The 24,028-nt window shown below is 37.2% G+C and overlaps 1 protein-coding gene across 6 annotated transcripts in view; it reads left to right on the top strand.

Annotated features, from left to right (window-relative positions):
* LOC114649283 (uncharacterized) overlaps positions 1 to 22,940 on the top strand; it is a 282,139-nt gene extending 259,199 nt beyond the window's left edge. Inside the window, exons 1-7 of one of the 6 annotated variants that reach the window (XM_051925482.1) lie at positions 10,552 to 11,098; positions 11,756 to 11,824; positions 13,139 to 13,208; positions 14,175 to 14,980; positions 21,488 to 21,745; positions 22,451 to 22,533; positions 22,792 to 22,940. In XM_051925482.1, the coding sequence (XP_051781442.1) occupies positions 10,552 to 11,098; positions 11,756 to 11,824; positions 13,139 to 13,208; positions 14,175 to 14,980; positions 21,488 to 21,745; positions 22,451 to 22,533; positions 22,792 to 22,851 (1,893 nt within the window). In that variant the 3' untranslated portion in view covers positions 22,852 to 22,940. Of the gene's footprint in view, positions 1 to 9,463; positions 9,845 to 10,551; positions 11,168 to 11,755; positions 12,218 to 13,138; positions 13,209 to 13,241; positions 13,532 to 14,140; positions 14,981 to 21,487; positions 21,746 to 22,450; positions 22,534 to 22,791 lie in introns of those variants that run through there. The other 5 variants (XM_051925480.1, XM_051925481.1, XM_051925486.1 and 2 more) reach the window with 5 other exon arrangements.
* The last annotated feature ends 1,088 nt before the right edge of the window (positions 22,941 to 24,028 follow it).

Raw genomic sequence — 24,028 nt, 5'->3', positions numbered from 1 at the left:
TGATCTTTTGTTGACATTCTGTAATCTTAATTTAAGATAGTAGTACATTATACATAAGACAGCTTTGTCCTTAATTTTCAATTTTTCCAGGAAGTTATTGCCATGAAGCCAATTGTTACTGTACGTTGGCTCTTACAATTATAAGGATTAATATGATAGATAAGAAATAGTTTGCTCTCTTTCTTTCCCCCCCTAGTGAGGCTAAAGCACACTTCACAAAGTCCAGTCCTCTGATATACCTAGAGACAGAATACAGTGGAACCTCGGTTCACAACCATAATTCGTTCCAAAACTCTGATCGTAAACCGATTTGGTCGTGAGCCGAAGCAATTTTCCCCATAGGATTGTATGTAAATACAATTAATCCATTCCAGACCGTATGTAAATATATTTTTTTTTAAAGATTTTTAAGCACAAATATAGAAAGCACATTGTAATAGTAAACTAAATGTAAAAACATTGAATAACACTGAGAAAACCTTGAACAACAGGAGAAAACTAACATTGCAAGAGTTCGCGCTAATAGCCTTACAACCCCCCGATCGCTGTAAACACTTTTTAAAAATGAGTTTTAAGCACAGGGAAAAAAAGAACATTTGAAAAATCTGTAATTTAATAAACCTCCAAGAAAAGTAACATTGCAACAAATCACGCTACGAACCACTCGCTGTAAACACTTTTTTTTAATGAGTTTTAAGCACAGGGAAAAAAATGAACATTTGAAAAAAGACAAAAGTAACATTGCAACAATTCACTCTACGAACCGAAAATGAACATTTGAAAAAACCGTAATACAAAAACTAAACATAAACCACCAAGAAAACTAACCTTGCATGAGTCGAGTTCTGGCATGAAGTGAGGAGGAACTGGGTGGAGAACAATCCGGTCTCGCCGCAGTTGAAGACTTGTTGCGGGATGTAGCCTTCATCCTCCACTAATTTTGTGAAATTTTTCATGAATTCTTTCGCAGCTTCAGCGTCGGAACTAGCAGCCTCTCCATGCCTTACCACACCATGAATGCCACTTCTCTTGCGAAACTTTTCAAACCATCCTTTACTGGCTTTAAATTCCTCACTTTCACCACTCGTAGAAGGATAGTTTTGCAGCAAATCGCCATGAATCTTCCTGCTTTCTCACATAACATCGCCTCGCTTACGCTATCCCCTGCAAGTTGCTTCTCGTTCAGCACACTAGCAACAGTTTTTCCACCTCTTCCAGCACTTGAGGCCTCTGCCTGGTTAACATTGTAACTCCTTTTGCAACATCTGCTGCTTTAATAGATTCTTTCTGCTTTAGAATAGTCGAAATCGTAGATTTTGACTTCTTGCACTCGGCGGCAAGATCAGTAACACAAATGCCACGCTCATACTTTTCAATAATTTCTTTCTTTACTTCGATTTCAATTTTCTGCAAAACTTTCTTCTCACCACTCTTCACTTGCTTAGAAGCCATGGTTAACTGCAAAAGCACACGAAATACTGTAGAGCACAAAGAGTTCACAGGTAAAGCACGCACGTCTGACTGAGAACAATGAATAGGGAGAGGCTGAACATGTGCTTAAATACAGTAATCGGCGCATATGAACCAGAAGGGAAATGAAATAGAGCACAAAGAGTTCACAGCGAAAGCACGCACGCATGTGCAAGCACGGATGTCTGACCGAGAACAATGTAACACGTGCGGAAATCATCGGCGCACACAAACCGAAAGGGAAACTGGCTTGTTCATATACTGAGTGTGTGGTCGTGAACCGAGGCAAAAGTTTGGCGAACTTTTTGGTCGTAGACCAATTTGTATGTGTACCGAGACGTTCGTGAACTGAGGTTCCACTGTACGTCCAAAACATAACAAGCCCCACCCCAGCAGTGTCTTCTTAGAGTCATTATTGCCCTTATGATTTGTAGCTGATTACCTTAGGCAATATGGCATGCTGTCTATAAAAGCTCTGGTATGACTTTTAGTAAAATTAACTGAATGCCAAATTAACAGTAAGTGTTGAGAGACAGTACAGTAACTTGTTATTTTCATTGAAGTAAAAAATAAACTTCTGACAATACTTTAAACAAGCTGAAATTGAGCCCCCATTCCCAGTTTAACTGTGCATTTTGAGTTTAGACAAAATTGAAATTTACAAAGTCTTTACATTGTGTTTTATTTTGAAAAAGTCAAACAATAAGTACAAAAACCACGGTTTCTGTTCTTGATTTTATTTTTACATATACCTGAAGCACAACAAAGAGATTTTTGTTTCAAGTTACAATTTAAAATGTTCATCATAAACCAAAATGGGTTACTAAAATGTTTGTTTACGTGTGACATGCTGCTTTCCATATGTCTGCAGTGTAATAAGGGCAGATTCAGCCCTTCCATGAAGAAGGAGGAACAGGATGCATGTGCTGTAGAAAATGTGAAAATGTTTCCTTGTAAAAATGAGATTACTTTCATTTCTGTTATAACAGAGAAAATTATTGTTTATCTGCTTTACTCGTTTCTGACAGTTATTCTAAATGTCATTAAAAATTAGATTGCTTTCTGTAATACTGTTTAGTCAGGCTACTTGTAGGTATGTGATCTTCTACCTGAAAGCATAAAAGAACCAGGAAGCAGTTAGGAATCTCTGACCTTACTTGAGTTTACAGTATTCTGATTTGCCAACAGGTATGTAACTGCTTCAGTCTCTGCCTAGATCAATATGTCGATTAGTTAAACAATGGTACATATCAGTTTCCTTTGTTTACCAATAGTGTATCCACATTGGCTAAATAAGTGTCCTATTGCTAAGTATCAAGAAGTACTTATACAGAACCACTTTATATTGATTAGAGACGAATATCCCCAGAACACGTTAATTTTCAAACCAAGTAAATACAAACATTTTATAAGGAAGCAGCTATTTCTGTTATAACACTATTATTTGTTGATGAGATATCAATCAAAGCAGTTTGATCTTCAAAGCAGGTGTCTCTTTTATGAGACAGGTAAATATCTACAACCTGTAGATGGCTATCAAAAATAACCTGTAATAGTGTTACTCAGGAAATTAGCCTCTTCGCTTATTATTCCATTCTCAAATATTAACCCTCCACCTACTGGCTTTTATTTTTTTTTCCTAATAATAATACACAGAAATGTCCTTTCTTTAAACATCACATTTGGTCAACTCACAAGTTGCCTCAATCATATTAATTGGCACTAAAGCTCAGCTTAAGAAATGGGAAATGTGTTATGTAAATAAAATATATTATTATTATTATTATTGTTGTTGTTGTTGTTGTTGTTGTTATTATTACACTATTTATCTCATGAGAATTCTGTCAGACAATGTGACATAGTGTCTAGTTCACTAGACTTCAAATCCCAAGGTTGTTGGTTCAAATTCTACTTCTTACCCACTGTGTGACTAAGCAAGTCACTCTACCTACAAGTGTTCTGAAAGTAAAATTCATATCATAAGTATCTTAGTCTCCTAATTTGCCATTGGTTTTGTTGTTTGCTTAATATATAATAGTAATTCATTTTTGATTAGGCACTGAAATTTTAAGTGGAGGTACTGTATTACTCTACAGCCACAACTATTTTGTAATAATTTAAAAAATCCAAAACATGGCAAATATGTGAGGGCTAGTTGCTTAGGTTGAAAGACTGTCATCTACAAAAACAATTTGCTGAAATGAGTGTGCTCTGATCATAAGAGTATGAGCGACTCTCATTGTTTTCTTTAAAAGAATGACATACACTATCATAAGTGAAGATCAGTGTAACCTGTCACCACCTTGGGAATGGTGAGAAGACTTCAGTACAAGAATTTATACAGTTCTTATAATTTTACGAGATGGAAATTTGATTTTTACTTGATGCTGTGTTCTTAAGAAACCAAAATGTTTTTCAACAAAGACAAAGCCAAACTACAAAAGTGAACAATAGATGAAATATTGCAAATAAATTTATGGAGTAAATGAAGAGGAAATAGTAAAAAATATTGTTTAAAAAAGTAGGTCTAACCTCTGCTAAGCGACAAACAATATGGCAGTGTGCTTTGATTACAGAAGTGCAAGTCCAGGGGCTTCATGTATAAACATATATCTGTTTCCATGCTCACTTTGTGATTTGTTAAACTCAACTTGGCATAAAACCACACACATTTTCATGGCAGCACCCCCATTATGTTTCTGCTCGGTTTTGCAAACAGGCGGCACCTGCGTCAAAGCAGTGCTACAGTTTCTGTGTAGTTTCCTTTTCTTGTTTAGAGTCTATAACGTGGGATTTATTCAATTACACCTAAATTAATTGCAAATCATTTACATATTTAAGACACTTGTTTGTAATCATTCTGTAACAATATAATGGCACATGGAATGGCCACACTATTCCAAATACCATAGCTGCTTTAGAGTTGTAACTCTCAGTGCAGTTCACAGCCTTTCCTGCACAGACCTCATGGCTCAGAAACAGTTTTATTTTAAGAGCTATAAATGCACTCAATTAATCCATCAAGTACTCCCAGTAGAACTGTTTGTACTTATAATTACAATTATCTCACTGTAAGCAAGCCTCCTATGCCTTTACTCCTCTATGTGTCTCTAAATTGAAGCCAAATTGACCAATCACACTTAAGCTAAACTGACCAATCAGATTTCTCATAGGGACAGGACATGTATACACAGATTTGTAACATTTTGTTATATTGTAGATGGCCAGCAGAGAGTCCAAAGAAGAATTTTGTTCAGTTTGTGGGTTTGTTGTGGGTTATTGTTTTAATAGACAGCACATACTGTATATTATGATTAAATGCCATATCAAGGAGCCTCAGAACTATGTTTGTAGCCTTCCCTGAATGTGCTCTTTGATAGCAAGGCCATTATAAGAAATGTTTGGGGAAGCAGCAAGGAGCTACACACTACCTATCAGTCAGGTGACACCCTGCAGTATTGTCCCAGATATTTGTGATAACACTGCTGTAGTACATAAAAGTATTTTTTTTTCTTGCCCGATACCATCTAATCGGTCAGATACTAGTAGTTGCAGTAATTTTTACCCACTGTCATAATCAGTTCTTTTGTTTCCTTTTCCATCTCCACTCTCCTCCAAGTAAGCCTTGTCCACCATCTCCCATCTCTGACTTCTGGATGATGCAGAGCAGGTACTTTTCAACCTGAACCCTAGAAGCACTTCTGGGTCCTGTCGAACCTATTCGTAACAGTGGAGCCTGCTCCCAGCAACTCCATTAAGCGGCACCCTAGAACCCCAACAGGTCTGCCCAGCACAGCTACAACTCCCATTCAGACCTGTGAGTACCCAATCAGGAGCCATACCCGAGGGATACTGCCAGCCAATGCACTGGGGAAACACATAGCCCGGGGAGGCTGTATTCCTCTGTCCTTCCCTCTTAATGGCCACCCAACTGGGAAAGGTATGACTAACCAACCCGTTTGGGATGCCTGTCCATCAATATCCTTCCTTTATCACGGTTTCTTGTCCCAGTAATGAACCATCCACCGAGCTGGGGTGACCGCCAAACTGTGTCTTCTATGACACAGGCAACTTTTTAGACTTGAACAGAGGTAGCACATGGAACCTTTCACAGGTCTTCAAAATGATCACAGGCATCAATCAAGATAATCCAACAGAACACTTTCATTTAAATGTGAATTATATGCACAGGAACAATAATAGAAGATAAAGAAATGTGCTTTCAAGACATAAACAAGAAGCAACTTTTCAAAAAAAGGTCATGGAAATCTGCAAAAAAACTGACATAGGTTGTGGAAAGAGACTTGATTACACCTGATAATGTAACTGTGCCTAGGTACTGCAAAACTGGATTTGGGCAGTAAAGCACTCAAATGAAGACTATAGAGACATTGGGCCTGTAAGCTGGGGTTAAACCTGTTGTTTAAATGAAAATCCGAGATTCAGAAATTCAGTGGCACCTGAGACATTAGAGTAAGTGCCAGGAGGACAACCCCATGAGTTTCCTTGGTTGATTCAGAATATCCACCCTGAAGTACTGCATGGCTGAGCCATAAAACCCCTTCTAGCCTTTGGAACCATCAGGTGGGAGCATATAAGACCAGTGTAGTGAAATATACAGGAAGAAGAGTTGTAATTTTCTGAGTTTATAGGTTGCAGGAGCACAAAACAGCCCATCCATTAGACTGGGGTAAAAAAATCTTGTAAAAAAAAATACGGTGAGTCAGCCAGGATCCTGTTTTTGTTAATTTATTTTGCACTTTGCTACACCCCCATGTGAAAGTCTGGGATTGCTGCTGCTGCCATAACCCTATAACCGGGGACCATCAATAATCATGACCAGGATGAGTCATGTAATGAGGACATATAACAAGAAAGAGTGGTGCAAAGTGTGCAAGTGCTGATATATTTGTATCCAGCAGGGGGTGTTAGCTCCCTTGTTGGAATTAGTTCTTTAGTAATTGCAGTGTGTTACATAACCTGAATCTATATAGATATAATATAAAAAGGTGATACCCCTACCTTAGTGATACGGCAGCAAGAAATCACATTGGAGAAATAACTTAGCTTTGTTTAATGACGGCTTACTCTGCACAACAGATGAAGGAAGCCAATGGCAAGAACCCAGTCCGGGAGTGGGGGCCCAATGTGTAGAGTCTGCCATTTTCATCACACAGTAGAGGGATTTTCAGGATCAGATGACTTTATCTTCCATCCGTCCGTCTACTTCAAATGTGTGCCAGGCAATGTTTCAAGGCTTTACACTTGTTCTTTATGTGCAGGCCCCGACTTAGGAGAATCATGCCATTCCAAACAAGGCAATACAGTTTCGTGCTGACACTGACACACAAAAATAGTATACAGTGGTCCTCATTCTGACTGCCCATTTCACCATTGTGTCTATCTGTCTTGTCTTATAATGCTTGCCTAACAGTTCTAAATGATGAGCCCCTGTGCTAATTCTGGCTCAGTGTCAACTGTGCATGTGAGTAGAAAGAAAAGTGGATTTATAAAATATACTTGCGCAGAGCACAGTGACATATTAAACTTATACACTTATTACAATATTCCAATAAGCAGGAGTTCAAAACCCCAAGGTGCAAAAATGCAGTGCTGCAATAAATAAATAATTCAATACATAATACATAAAAAAAACATATAATAAGTGAAGGTTAAAAAGTCATCAATAAATAAGCAAGTACATAAAAACAAAATTAAAATCCACTGGCAAATTCCATCCATTAAAACAATCAGTAGCCATGGTGCTTCCCATTACATTCCTTAGGAGCCAATTTAAGAATACATCCTAAAAGAAGCTACAAGGTGAAACAGAAAATATGACAGCTTTCAAAAAAACAGAGGCAACTTGCTGGCACTTAACTAACAGACTCAATGGACTCAGTGTTCATCTATTCTTCACTAAAACCATTTTGGGGAAAATATTTGTTTATTTAGATAGATAGATACCAGATGTTGTTGGATTCACAAAATCTTATATATATTTCTCTTCTGCTTCGTCCTGCTTCCATGTCGATTCCTATTCGTCCTCTTCCATGTCATGCACTATACTGGCCTGCTGAGCGTAATACATCCAACAAGTACTCGAGGTGCTGCCACAACGGTACAGTAGCTTTACCACCTTTGCGGGAGCCACCTGTGTCTTTACAACAGCTTCTTACACAGCAAACATCAGAAGCTAAAAATTATCGTGAACACATTCAAGAATACAACTCTTCTCTAGCGTTTGCTTCCATGGGTGCACAGATAACTCAACCTCCTGGCCCCGGACCATACTGTTTTAAAATACACGGGAAAATTTATCACCAAATCTCTCCACTATATGCTAACACTTCTACCTCTCCAGGATATGGACAGTTGTATGTTTTTGACACAGCGCAAGCTACTGAAGTACGCTTACAAAATAAAGCAAACTCTGCATGCTGCGAAAATTTACTTCTCCAGCTATATTCCATCCTCAGAACCATCAACCCCGTCGCTAAGTCATGCAAACACATGCATGAAATCGCTCAGTCCAATCCAAAAGCATCTGTACGAATGGTTTTCAATGAAAACCCTAGGCAGGATTTATGACGATATAATGCCCCGACATGTCACACCGATGTTGCAGCGATTTTCGTCGGAGAAGATGGCGAAACGCCTGCCGAAAGGGACCTTTGCATCTATCCCATAGGCAACTCCTGTAAACAGATTTCCACGCTCAATATGAATTGCGATCCTATGGTTTACCCACTTTTATTCCCTTACGGAGAAATTGGCTGGCACACAGATTTAAAACATAAAGGATAAAAGAACCGCCAAGCGAATAAGGTTTACTCAATGCAGATTTTATGCGTACAGATTAGCAATGAGGAATACATTTAGTATTTTGCACTCCAGCGGCAAACTATTCCAACAGTACATCGTATATGCGTATGTTAAAACAGAGGGTGCGCGTCTCAACTATCTCAGATTACATCAACAAGATCTGCGCGTGGAACAATACAAAGGACTATTTGACGTACTGCAAGCAAACGCTGGAAATAACAATGTATGTGTAGGCAAAATGATCATATTACCGTCCACATTTCCAGGATGTCCAAGATACATGCAACAAAACTATCAGGATTCCATGGCCATAGTACGTAAATTTGGAAAGCCTGATTTATTTATCACTTTCACATGTAATCCTGCTTGGCCGGAAATTCTACATAAGTATTTATTTCTTCTTGATTTCTGAATTCCTTTCTCACCGTTTTCCATTCCTATTCTTACACAGCCGTATGCTACGGCGGGCGTCGGCTAGTTATTTTTAATCCTTTAAAGTTATTGTTTGAAGTAATACCACATTGAATGAGATTATGAGATTAACTCCTACGCTGTATTGCTTGTGCAACAACTTTCGTTGAATAATTGGAAGAATCCTAACCTTCCCCCTAAAACTCTATAGAAAAGCAATATGTATTATCTAAACTTAGAAAATTCACATTTTTCTTGTAAAAACCAGTGCAAATCTTCACAATTTAGGAATGCTAACATTATTCTAACATAAGACTACCAGAAGTCTGCCTTATTTTACTGTTTTTTTTATTATTACTATTTTTATTTAATGTTACATGACTTGTTGACCCTGATAATGGTATGGTTTATTAATTAAGCTGTAATGCTTCAAAATGTTTGGAATATTGTACTGTTTGTATTTCTAATTGATTTATGTTTGACTTATTCTAAGTTCAATAAAATAAAGAAAGCAAAAGCCTGAACTCACTATGCAACCAATCAGAAAAAAAAAGTGAAACAGTGGGAAACACAGAGAAAGAAAAAACTAAGATGCTGAGTAATTTGACACTGACTATATTTTCAATGTCAATAAGGTTATGGTAAAAATTGACTAGCTAACTATTTTACGTTACTGTGCTGTTTTTGAACAACAGATGTTTAACTTTTCTGCACTTTTACTTGAACATAAACTAAATATATTTTTTCTGTTCTGTAGGCAATTTGACCAATACTACTTCTTCAGTCTCTGATTCACTCTCTACATTTTCATTATCAGCATTATCTCAGACTTCATTTTCAACCACTAAAGCAGCTGCAGTCACTGCCTCATTACCTACAAGTACAATGCCAACAGCAACAAACATAAGTACTGTTTCATCAGAAAACCCAAGCACACTTATAAGAATCACAACAAATATCATATCATCTTCATTGGCATTAACAAATACCTCTGCTATGTCATCAAACTCACTAGTATTACCCTCAACAAGTGCTATAACATTTACTGAAATTAGTCCAACTTCACCAAGTACTACAACTGCTCCCACAACATCACAATACAACAATCCACCTTTACTGAACACAACATTCACAACAAGTTCCTTAGCCTCTGAAAGTACAGTTCCAACAACTGATTCAAATAATTCATTTCAATCCCCTTTTACAACAGACACTTTAACAACTTCAACAAGTACTACTTTATTACTGCCATCATCAATCACAAATACTTCTGGAACAAATCCAACACAATCATCCACAAGTAACCCTATAGTAACTACAAGAACTATTACTCCACCCACAACTCCAAGTACTCTTTTCAGAAATGTAACAGCGCCACACACAATTACACCTTCACCAAATACAATATTTACTCAGTCTTCCTCATTTTCTGCAAGCACAGTTTCTGAAAATACTTCAAATAATTCTATTTCTTCCCCAATTACAACAATTATGGCAGGTATACCAAACAATACTTTAACCTTACTAACCACAAATACTCCAGTAGCAGTTACTCCAAACTTTCCTACATCATCAGACTCAGCAGTATTATTCACAGCAAGTGCTGTAACATCTGCTGAACAAAGCCCAACTACACCAAGTACTACAACTACTCTTACAATAACAACAAGATCCCAATACAACAGTTCAACTTCGTCAAATACAACGTTCACTGCCAGTTTCTCAGCCTCTCCAAGTACAGTTCCAACAACTGATTCGAATAATTCCTTTCCATCCCCTTTGACAACGGACTCTTTAAAAATTTCAACAAATACTACTTTATTACTATCATCATCATCCACAAATATGACTGGAACAGCTTCTACAAACATGACAATATTGTCAACAGATACAACACTACAGTCCTTAAGAAACTCTGTACTAAGTACAGAAGCTATTATTTCAACAACAACACCAACTAGTCTTTTGGCGAATGCAACAGCAACATCCAAAGTAATGTCTTCACCACATATTGCATTCACTGAAGCTTCATCATCCTCTGCAAACACAGTTTCTGAAAATTCTACTAATTATTCGGTTTCATCCTCAGTTAGAACTATTATGACAGGTACACCAATCCCTACTATATCTTCATTAAGCACAAACACTTCTATAGCAGTTACTCCAAACTCTGCTACATCATCAGGCTCAGCAGTACTATCCACAGCAAGTGCTTTAACATCTACTGAAATGACCACAACTTCACCAAATACTACAACTGCTCTTACATTAACTGCGACATCACAGTACAACAGTTCAGCACCTGCTCTTACATTAACTGCAACATCACAGTACAACAGTTCAGCACCTGCTCTTACATTAACTGCAACATCACAGTACAACAGTTCAGCACCTGCTCTTACATTAACTGTGACATCACAGTACAACAGTTCAGCTTTACTGAACACAACATTCTCTACAGGTTCCTCAGCCTCTGCAAGTACAGTTCCAATAACTGATTCAAATAATTCCTTTCCATCCCCTTTTACAACGGACACTTTAAAAACGTCAACAAATGCTACTTCGTTACCTTTATCATCATCATCCACAAATACTTCTTGGACAACTTCTTCAAACATGACCTTATTCTCATCAGACACAACACTATTAGCATCAAGAAACACTGCAGTAAGTGCAGAAACTATTATTTCACCAACAACACCAACTAGTCTTTTGGCGAATGCAACAGCAACATCCAAAGTAATGTCTTCACCAAATATAACATTCACTGAAGCTTCATCATCCTCTGCAAACACAGTTTCTGAAAATTCTACTAATTATTTGGTTTCATCCTCAGTTAGAACTATTATGACAGGTACACCAATCCCTACTATATCTTCATTAAGCACAAACACGTCTATAGCAGTTACTCCAAACTCTGCTACATCATCAGGCTCAGCAGTACTATCCACAGCAAGTGCTTTAACATCTACTGAAATGACCACAACTTCACCAAATGCTACAACTGCTCTTACATTAACTGTGACATCACAGTACAACAGTTCAGCACCTGCTCTTACAATAACTGCGACATCACAGTACAACAGTTCAGCTTTACTGAGCACAACATTCTCTACAGGTTCCTCAGCCTCTGCAAGTACAGTTCCAATAACTGATTCAAATAATTCCTTTCCATCCCCTTTTACAATGGACACTTTAAAAACGTCAATAAATGCTACTTCGTTACCTTTATCATCATCATCCACAAATACTTCTTGGACAACTTCTTCAAACATGACCTTATTCTCATCAGACACAACACTGTCACCCTCAAGAAACTCTGCAGTAAGTGCAGAAACTATTATTTCACCAACAACACCAACTAGTCTTTTGGCGAATGCAACAGCAACATCCAAAGTAATGTCTTCACCAAATATAGCATTCACTGAAGCTTCATCATCCTCTGCAAACACAGTTTCTGAAAATTCTACTAATTATTCGGTTTCATCCTCAGTTAGAACTATTATGACAGGTACACCAATCCCTACTATATCTTCATTAAGCACAAACACTTCTATAGCAGTTACTCCAAACTCTTCTACATCACCAGGCTCAGCAGTACTATCCACAGCAAGTGCTTTAACATCTACTGAAATGACCACAACTTCACCAAATGCTACAACTGCTCTTACATTAACTGTGACATCACAGTACAACATTTCAGCACCTGCTCTTACAGTAACTGCGACATCACAGTACAACAGTTCAGCTTTGCTGAACATAACATTCTCTACAGGTTCCTCAGCCTCTGCAAGTACAGTTCCAATTACTGATTCAAATAATTCCTTTCCATCCCATTTTACAACGGACACTTTAAAAACTTCAACAAATGCTACTTCGTTACCTTTATCATCATTATCCACAAATACTTCTTGGACAACTTCTTCAAACATGACCTTATTCTCATCAGACACAACACTATTAGCATCAAGAAACTCTGCAGTAAGTGCAGAAACTATTATTTCACCAACAACACCAACTAGTCTTTTAGCGAATGCAACAGCAACATCCAAAGTAATGTCTTCACCAAATATAACATTCACTGAAGCTTCACCATCCTCTGCAAACACAGTTTCTGAAAATTCTACTAATTATTTGGTTTCATCCTCAGTTAGAACTATTATGACAGGTACACCAATCCCTACTATATCTTCATTAAGCACAAACACGTCTATAGCAGTTACTCCAAACTCTGCTACATCATCAGGCTCAGCAGTACTATCCACAGCAAGTGCTTTAACATCTACTGAAATGACCACAACTTCACCAAATGCTACAACTGCTCTTACATTAACTGTGACATCACAGTACAACAGTTCTGCACCTGCTCTTACAATAACTGCGACATCACAGTACAACAGTTCAGCTTTACTGAACACAACATTCTCTACAGGTTCCTCAGCCTCTGCAAGTACAGTTCCAATAACTGATTCAAGTAATTCCTTTCCATCCCCTTTTACAACGGACACTTTAAAAACGTCAACAAATGCAACTTCGTTAACTTTATCATCATCATCCACAAATACTTCTTGGACAACTTCTTCAAACATGACCTTATTCTCATCAGACACAACACTGTCACCCTCAAGAAACTCTGCAGTAAGTGCAGAAACTATTATTTCACCAACAACACCAACTAGTCTTTTGGTGAATGCAACAGCAACATCCAAAGTAATGTCTTCACCAAATATAGCATTCACTGAAGCTTCATCATCCTCTGCAAACACAGTTTCTGAAAATTCTACTAATTATTCGGTTTCATCCTCAGTTAGAACTATTATGACAGGTACACCAATCCCTACTATATCTTCATTAAGCACAAACACTTCTATAGCAGTTACTCCAAACTCTTCTACATCACCAGGCTCAGCAGTACTATCCACAGCAAGTGCTTTAACATCTACTGAAATGACAACTTCACCAAATGCTACAACTGCTCTTACAGTAACTGCGACATCACAGTACAACAGTTCAGCTTTACTGAACATAACATTCTCTACAGGTTCCTCAGCCTCTGCAAGTACAGTTCCGATTACTGATTCAAATAATTCCTTTCCATCCCATTTTACAACGGACACTTTAAAAACTTCAACAAATGCTACTTCATTACTTTCATCATCAGCATCCACAAATACCTCTTGGACAACTTCTTCAAACATGACCTTATTCTCATCAGACACAACGCTATCACCCTCAAGAAACTCTGCAGTAAGTGCAGAAACTATTATTTCACCAACAACACCAACTAGTTTTTTGGCAAATGCAACAGCAACACTGAAAGTAACGCCTTCACCAAATATAATATTCACTGAAGCTTCATCATCCTCTGCAAACACAGTTTCTGAAAATTCTACTAACTATTCGGTTTCATTCCCAGTTAGAACAGTTATGACAGGTACACCAATCCCTACTTTATCTTCATTAAGCACAAACACTTCTATAGCAGTTACTCCAAATTCTGCTACACCATCAGGCTCAGCGGTATTATCCACAGCAAGTGCTTTAACATCTGCTGAAACTAGCCCTACTACAAATACTACTGCAAATGCTCTTTCAACAACTGCAACATTACAATATACCAATACACCTTTACTAAATACAACTTTCAATACCATTTCCTACTCCTTTACAAATACAGTTCCAACAAATATTTCAAACAGTTTCTTTTCATCCTCATTCAATACAGGTGTTTTCACAAGTGTAACAAGTGCTACTTTATTACCATCATCAACAACCACAAACACTCCTAGAACAGCTTCTCCAAACATGGCCTTATTCTCATCAAATACAACATTGCAATCATCTTCACCAGTAATTAATGTGTCTTCAGCAATGTCAGCTGCTACTAGTCCTTCATTAACTTCTCCAAGTCGTCTTGTGACATCAGTATCCACAAACACCACTTTGGCAACTGTTGACAATACTGCATTTTCCTCATTAAGTGCTTTTTCAGTAACACCTGCAAGTACTATTTCTGAAACTGCAATAGCTACAAACACCAGTGTTTTCCCCTCATCATCTGCAGATGCAGCTACTTTAGCTAATAAAATTTCATCACCATCTTCAAGTTCTCATCCTGCTACTGCAGCAAATACTACTCTTTCGTCATCATCCACAAAGGGAACATTTTTTACTGCTTTCCCAAATACAACAGTTGCTATTCCAGTACTGCCATCTTCCAGTATGACTACTGATACTTCCTCAGCAACTATTCTCATTTCTTCAGCTCAACCAGGTATGTAGATTTAGCTTAATATTAAAACCACTATAAAGCAAGACACATACTGTAGATAAGCTATTGACTGAAATAAACCTAATTTTGCATTCTGTTCAATAAAGTTGACATCTTTGACAATGAATTGTGTAAATGGAAGCAGGAAATATACAGCAGTATATATCTCAGTGGAGAAGACTTTATGTGTTTGGGACGTCATGCTGACAGCTTTTTGGTCGAAGACTGCTTCAAAAGAAGCTACAGTGTATTACCCCAGTCTCCTGGGGGCAGCAGAAATATTTTACTTCTATACTTCAGGGTCCCATGGAGGATGCTGGGAAATGTAAGGTATGTCAAAATGTCAGTGGAATCAAGGGTGAAGTGGAAGTGCTTCCATCCAGATTGGAGTGGCAGCTAAAGTACTCCCAGGATTAGATTTTTGAAGAAATATTCCACCTGAAACTTTTAATTTCATGTTTTCATGCGGAATAGAAAGAAAAAAAATTATGATGTAATAGAAGCCAATATTGACCAAAGCTGCACAATACCAAATGATGTGAATAACATACATGAAAAAAAAAAAACAAATTTGTTCCACAAGTAAATTTATCCAGTAATATGCTCTAAATTTGCAAAACACATGCCTTTCTGCTGAGATATAAGTAAATAGTTACTTCTAAAATATTCTGTGTATATCATAAACGTGAAACTAAAGCCTCACTGAAGTAATTTTTTTAAATGAAGACAGGACTCTTGACCAGCAAGTGAGGGGGAGAGGCTGATCCTCAATTGAAAAACTGACTTTATGTGACTTTAATATCATTTTAAGACCCCCATCTGGTCACAATATTTACAAGGCAGTGGTTATGTTGGGAGTTAAGGTTTTACAAAACAGCAGTTAAGTATGTCTATTGCATAAAGATTCAATGTTATTTGAAAAAGACACAAAGGTTATAATGGATGAGAAAATGTACATACAGTATATGTATCACTGTAATTTATCTTTTCAGTTTTCTAATATAAAAATTAGTTCATACATTTTATCAGATTTTAAGTAATCCTAAAGATCTTTCAGTTCATATGCAATGTATGTATGTATGTATGTAGTTTGGTGTATATACAGTATCAAAATTCTACTTTGTTCTTGTTTATTACAAGATAATTGTCATATTTTTTTCTTCACATTAACAAAAGTATAAATTTAAAGAAAGATTGAAAAAGCACTCCATCCATCATAGTCATTTTATGTCCATAAATCATATAGATCCTTCATTACACACAGAAGAAAAATCTTAATTTTTGCTTAATAGTTCGACTCATTTCATCACTTCATATAGTTGTATAGGTCTTTCTTACTTTAAAGTGCTTGTGATGCATTTTCTGTTGCTTCACCAAAATGTTTTTTTCTTAATAACAGATTTATGTAAGTAAATTAAAAATCTTGGTCAATGATTTATCAACTTTTCTCATATGTTTTATCAAGCTAGCATGGTCCCTCTGGGATTTGTATGTATTGTATTGAGGATAGTGCCAGATATCCTAAATATGCAAAAAGTATTTTTGTATTAATAACTGAAAGTTAGATTTTTTTAAATAATCATTTCTTATATATATATATATATATATATATATATATATATATATATATATATATATATATATATATATATATGTATTAAATGAATGATGAAAGACATTTTTAATCTACTTTAATTTAATTCATATTACTTTTGTATAGCACTCTTCATTGAGTTCTGGCAAGTTAAGAGGTAAATACAAATACAAACATTAGAAATTACATATTACATAATAAGTACACATAAAACACAGATTTGTTTAAACAGACAGGAAAACATGGCCTTTAAAGCTGATTAAATGGAGCCCAGAAATATCTGTCCAATGATATTATCATTTCACTATGGCCAGTTGACCACGGAAGAAAAAAAAAAAACTAAAACTCCATTCGGCAACATCCCTGGATAAAACAAACCTCTAGGGATCAATGGTCAGTTATAATTTAAAAAGTCAAAAGTCAGACACAGTCACTGTCCTAGAGACCTTGGCCAATAGGCCTCCTACCTGTCCTGTGCATTCTATAGTAGATTCTGTGCTGGGCTGTTCAATCTGATGACAGAATCATTTCGTCCATTGATTTGAAGGCTCAGACTGTCACAATATGTTTGTCCAGGAAAATGGCTTGGCTGTAGAGCAATGGCCCCAAAAGGAACTCACAGTAAAACAAATCGTAAATTAAATTTATTTGAGAATAAACACAAAAGAAAGAAAAATCCAGAAACAAGAAAATTGACATTCCCAATTATGTACTCTTCTGATGACAATGAACAACTAAAGGACCTACTCTCCATCCTCCAAATATATAGGGTGAGGGTCTCCAGCCACAAAATATATAGGCTGTGGGAAGTCATTCAGCTATAACATCAGTGTCTCCCTACATCTTGGGATTCCACCAACAAAATCCTTGGAAACACAGGAGAAAAGTTAATACATAGATAGGTCAGATCAGGTTGGGTAGCATGCACTGGTACAGTGTGATTCTTCACCCACCACACAATGAAACAGCTTGAGATCCCAGCTGGCAACCCCCCAGGCAGACATGCGGTGGACTCCCACTCTCTGGAAATAGCCCTTTATCTGTCGCAGCCAGGTATTACGTGGGCATCAACCCAGCCTGGTCCAGCCACTTGGGTCCTCAGTAAGCCAGATCACCCTCAGGGAATCGCGCCACATGGCCATAGTGTCTTAAGTGACACTGCCTCACAATGCAGGTAATGTGCCTCACTGGGGACTCCATGAGCAACTGCTTGTTTGACACAAAGTAAATCCAGTATGCATAGATAGTGAATAATGAATAAACAGAACAATAGTAACAAATAATGCATAAATACAATGAATACCCAAAAAAATACTTCTTTACAAAAAAACAAAGAAAATGCAGAAAAAGAAACTAAATATATGACAGGGAACATACCCTGGCACAACATCAGATGTAGATAAAATAACATTTTCCAGAGTGGGAAAATCTTAAGAGAAGCAAAGAGGTAATCATTGCTGCCTCACAGCGCCAGAGTCCTATGCTTGAACCCCTAGCCAAACACTCTCTGTGCGGATCTCCACATTGTCCCAGTGTCTGTATCAATTTTCCTCATGCTTATTCAGGTTTTCCTCTTACATCCTAAAGACACCGTTATGAAATAAAACCTGTAATAATAATAAATTAACATTTTGTATTTTATAACAGTTACATGACTTTCATGATAATTAGATGACTTTTATTTAATTACTCTTTTGTCACAATTTATATATATATATATATATATATATATATATATATATATATATATATATATATATATATATATATATATATATATATATATATATATATATTGCTGAAAAAATTAAAGGAACACTTTTTAATCAGAGTATAGCATTAAGTCAATGAAACTTCTGGGCTATTGATCTGGTCAGTTAAGTAGCACAGGGGGTTGTTAATCAGTTTCCGCTGCTTTGGTGTTAATGAAATTAACAACAGGTGCAACAATGAGACGACCCCCAAAACAGGAATGGTTTAACAGGTGGAGGCCACTGTCATTTTCCCCTCCTCATCTTTTCTGACTGTTTTTTCACTAGTTTTGCATTTGGCTACAGTCAGTGTCACTACTGGTAGCATTAGGTGATACCTGGACCCTACAGAGGTTGCACAGGTAGTCCAACTTCTAAAGGATGGCACATCTATCTATCTATCTATCTATCTATCTATCTATCTATCTATCTATCTATCTATCTATCTATCTATCTATCTATCTATCTATCTATCTATCAATATCTGTCATGGCCAAAAGGCTTGCTGTGTCTCCCAGCATAGTCTCATGGGCATGGAGGAGATTCCAGGAGACAGGCAGTTGCTCTAGGAGAGCTGGTAGCCATAGCAGGTCCTTAACCCATCAGCAGGACTGGTATCTGCTCCTTTGGGCAAGGAGGAACAGGATGAGCACTGCCAGAGCCCTACAAAATGACCTCAAGCAGGCCACTGATGGGAATGTCTCTTACCAAACAATTAGAAACAGACTTCATGAGGGTGGCCTGAGGGTCCAATGTCCTCTAGTGGGCCCTGTGCTCACTACCCGGCACCATGGAGCTCGATTGGTATTTGCCATAGAACACTAGAATTGGCAGGTCCACCACTGGCACCCTGTGCTTTTCACAGATGAGAGCAGGTTCACCTTGAGCACATGTGACAGATGTGAAAGTGTATGGAGGAGCCGTGGAGACCATTATGCTGCCTATAACATTGTTCAGCATGACCTGTTTGGTGGTGGGTCAGTGATGGTCTGGGGAGGCATATCCATGGAGGGACACACAGACCTCTACAGGCTAGACAACAGCACCTTGACTGCCATTAGGTATCGGGATGAAATCCTCGTACCCATTGTCAGACCCTATGCTGGTGCTGGGTCCTGTGTTCCTCCTGGTGCACAACAATGCCTCTTGTGGCAAGAGTATGCAGGCAGTTCCTGGAGGATGAAGGAATTGATACCATTGACAGGCCCCCATGCTTGCTTGACCTAAACCCAATAGAACACCTCTGGGACATTATGTTTCGGTCCATTCAATGCCACCAGGTTGCACTTCAGACTATTCAGGAGCTCAGTGATGCCCTGGTCCGCACGTGGGGGCCATAAAAACTAATGAGTACGATTTTAGGTTGCTAAAATGAAATGGACTAGCCTGCCACATCATTTTTTCATTTAGATTTTCGGGGTGTCTTTGAATTCAGCCCTCTGTAGGTTGATTATTTCCATTTCCATCAAACGATGTGGCATCCTTTTGTTCCTAACACATTACCCAGTCCATATTAGCAGAGATATCCAGTAGGATTTTTTTCCCATTGAGATCTGATGTGTTCTCAAAGTATTCCTTTAATTTTTCTGAGCAGTTTATAAGTATACTTATCTGTACTTTTGCACACAATTATTTATTTCATTTTGCCACAAATAGTATTCCATACACATGAGCCTGCACAAATAAGATTTATTATAAACATTTTAATCTGCTGGTCATTTTTGATTATGGAATAACATCTTCATTTTCTAAATGATGTTTAATCTGATTTAAGGCATGGTAGACAGTGGTTATTAAGCTTAACATGGCGCTGTGTATGAATGTGTTTACATACATGTGTCATACCATCCAGGTTTTTTTGTGCTTTGCATCCAATGCTGCTCTAGTAGGCTCCAGCTCCCTGAAACTCTGTGATTGAAAAAATGGTTTAGAGGATGGATGCCTTATTCAAAAACTGGAAATGCAAGTTAAGGTGCATGTTAAGCACATGGAAGACTAATTTGTAAAGTTGAATGTTTTTTAAAACCCCCATTAGAAATATCAGAAATGGGCAGACTGTATTAAATATGTGAAAAGTAACCAAGTTCATTGTAAAGCAATTCAGTTTTTAAAGTTATTTATTGGATCAAGCATGGTTGGTCACAGGATTACAGTATTTGAAGTCATGTAAAGAAAACATTTCTATTTAAACCTTTTTTAATTATATTCAAATGTCAAATAATTACATAACAATTATAATAAAGCTGACCATTTTACATTTATTATAACTGCAAAGAAACACAATATCATTGTATGTAGCTGCTCCCGAAGGTTTTCTTCTGGTACAGATGAGACCACGCTCCGACTGATGTTTAAAGAGTATTTATTTGCTCTCTCTCTCTCTTTACCGCTCTCAAACACCGTGAAAAACTAAAATACAATAAAACTAGTAAATTAAACAATTAATGAATTACGCAGGTGTCAAGATAACAAATTAAACATACCGTGTGCGCTTTCTGACCAGAAATTCAGGAGTCTTTATCACAGTCTCTCTGATACTTCACTTCTTCTTATCTTATTAAACCTAAACAGCTCAGCGTCCATTAAGCGTGTCACTATGTGCATTTCCGCTCCACCTCCGACCTTATCATGTGACCACTGCGCCCTTCCGTTCAGACCAACTTTGCAAACTTATGTACAAATACATTGATTATAATATAATTTACAAATATATTTTACAAATTCAAACACTAAATTTATATATATACACACATATTTTGCGACAGCTACATTGTAGTCTCTTCAGTTTTCAAGGAATGGTAGAACCATTAAGCACAGCATAGAGTACAGGAGGGAGCAGTTAGCGGACACTGTTTTAAAATATATATAGTCACTGTTCTGTAAGACTACAGTTCTAGAGGTTTATTGGACATTGTTGTTTATTGAATGTTTTCCTTAGATGTACAAACCTAATCAGACGCATTGCCTTTTCTGTTCCCTTTTTAGCTGGGTTGCAGTCCTTATAATCTATGGTTGGGACAAAATATGGAAGCACAGAACCTGGACTCAATTCCAGGGTTTCTTCAGATTTAAATAATACAATGGTGCAGTTTAAACTAAAACTAAAATGTTTCTAAACACTAAACATTCATCAGTAGTAATTTTTCATCATTTTTTCTTTTACAGGACAATACATTGTTCAGAATTTAAGTGCTGTCGTCCTTAATGCTACTGCTGTGTTCCTTTACTGGGATGCACCTATTGGAAATGCCATTCGCTATAATGTTGTTCAGAGCAACAGTGGTAATTCAAGTTCTAAGTTTGTGCAGGAGCGTTTTCTCACGATTAATGGCCTGCTACCTCTTAGCACTCACACAATACAGGTCAGTGCTATAGCAAAAGATGGGACACAAGGAGACCCTGTGTCAATCACTGTGACTACAAGTGAGTTCTTGATCTTGTGAAATTCCTTGTTAATAATGGCATGTTACAGTATAATATTCTAAGTGCCGTTTTGTGTCTCAAAGTTTCAAGTCCTCTCCATTCCACTGAAGTTGCCAGGTTCCTTCATGTCAGTTTTAAAATGTTTCTGTGATCTATTAGTCTTATATTCTGTCAGCAGAAAATCTTATTAGCATCATCATCACAACTTTTAGGTAATTTATTTATTCCTTCATTCAGTCATTCATTTTCTGACCTTTTATTCAGTTTTGGACACACAGTACTTCAGTGATTGTGACTGGCTGAGAAAATGGCAGGAACAAACACTGCATGGGGTGCCAAGCAATTGAGGGATCCTTATAACACACACACACACACACACACACACATACTCATAATGAGCCAAGCTAGAGCTGCTAACTCCACATGTCATTGTTAATGTGGAAGTATGCAAAATTGTTTGGAGATAAATCATGTAGACTCAGGGAGGACATGTAAACTTAACATAGACAATTAGCTGGTCACAATTCGAACCAGGACACAGTAGCTGTCAATAACCACTCTAAGGCTATGGCTCATTTAAACATCTCCACAATCTTAAAACACTTAAGATCTAGAGTAATTGCCAAATAAGTTTTCATTTATTAATGAAACCAGAATCCTCAGACAAACAGGTATACATTTCTAACCTCGTGTTTTCTCCTGCAGGTGGTGTGAGTCTTCATTATGAAATATCAGTTGGCAGTTTCGTTGCATTGGATGAGCAAACAAGAAGCATGATATTGGCGATGGTTGGTGGTTTGTTTTTAAATCACTTAATTTTTATGATATACTTCTTACAATTTAATTAACTTTCAGGACTACTTTATTTCAGTAGAAATAGGCATTTAAAAAACTGCACACCACACAGTAGTAAAAACGTTTAGTATACAGGTTCTTATCTCCAGAAATGGTACAAATTCAAATGTGTATGCATATTGAAATATCTTTATAAAATCTTTATAAGTTGATATGTATTTATTATATTTTGGTTTAATGTTTTCTTTCAGATCACCAACAATCTTCAAAAACTATTTTCATGGAATGAGTTTACGATATCTTTAACATGATGAAGAATCTGGCACTCCAAGTGTTCACTTGTTCATAATGTCTGAAGACAAGCTACACCTCTAGGGGAAAATAAACTGTTTTAATCCAATTCTAAAGAATATGGCAGTTTGTATTTTAAACAATTCCTTAGAAAAGTGATTACAGAAAATACTCATATTTGAACTCCAAACATACAGTACTTTTAGAAAGTATTCAGACTGCTTCACTCTTTAAATCTTTTGCTATGTTCCTGCCTTATGCTAAAATCATTTAAATTAGTTTTTCTCTCATCAAAAAACACTCAATACGCCAGCATGACAAAGTGAAAAAAAATTATTATAAAAATAAATATTTGCATGTTTGCTAAAAAATAAAAAAATTAAATATCACTTTGACACAAATATTCAGACCCCTTACTCAGTACTTCTTTGAAGCCCCCTTGGCAACAATTACAGCCTGCGGCCATCTTGAGTTTGATATGACAAGTTTTTCACACCTGGATCTGGAGATTTTCTCTCATTCGTTTCTGCAAATCCTGTCAAGTTCTGTCAGTAGGATAAAGACCATCAGTGGACAACTATTTTCAGGTCTCTCCAGAGATGTTTGATTGGGCTCTGTCTGGGCCACTCAAACACATTCACAGAGCTGTCCCAAAACCTCTCCATTCCTGTCTTTGCTTTGTGCTTAGGGTCATTGTCCTGTTGAAATGTAAATCTTCTGCTCAGTTTGAGGTCCAGAGTTCTCAAGAACAGATTTTCATTAAGAATATCACTGTACTGTACTTTGCTCCATTCAGCTTTTCCTCAGCCCTGTTTAGTCTCCCAGTCTCTGTTGCTAAAAAACCCTGATGCTACCACAACCAAGCTGTAGGACAGACTGGCATTATCCATTTTGCCAGGCAGTAATCCAAATCCTGGCTTAGCAAACTGTTGGCAAATGCTCTTATCGCTGCAGCTAAAAGCCTCAGTTTGCCTGAATGAGTATCTGCAGACTTATCTTATAAGATAATTGATTCCAGACCATGTAACAGCCAGGAACATCTCTCTCTAAGGCATGCTATGGATTCAAGATCTGAACAAAGGACCATAAATTCAAGACGAGTAACCCTGATAGACAGAATTTTGCACCAGTGGTCAACCAAGAGTTTGGGCTTATATGCACCCAAGAAGCCAATGACACTCCCTATAAAACCCTTGT

Source organism: Erpetoichthys calabaricus, chromosome 3 (assembly GCF_900747795.2).
Source record: "Erpetoichthys calabaricus chromosome 3, fErpCal1.3, whole genome shotgun sequence".
NCBI classification, from domain to species: domain Eukaryota; kingdom Metazoa; phylum Chordata; class Cladistia; order Polypteriformes; family Polypteridae; genus Erpetoichthys; species Erpetoichthys calabaricus.
This window is presented reverse-complemented; position numbering and strand designations above follow the sequence as displayed.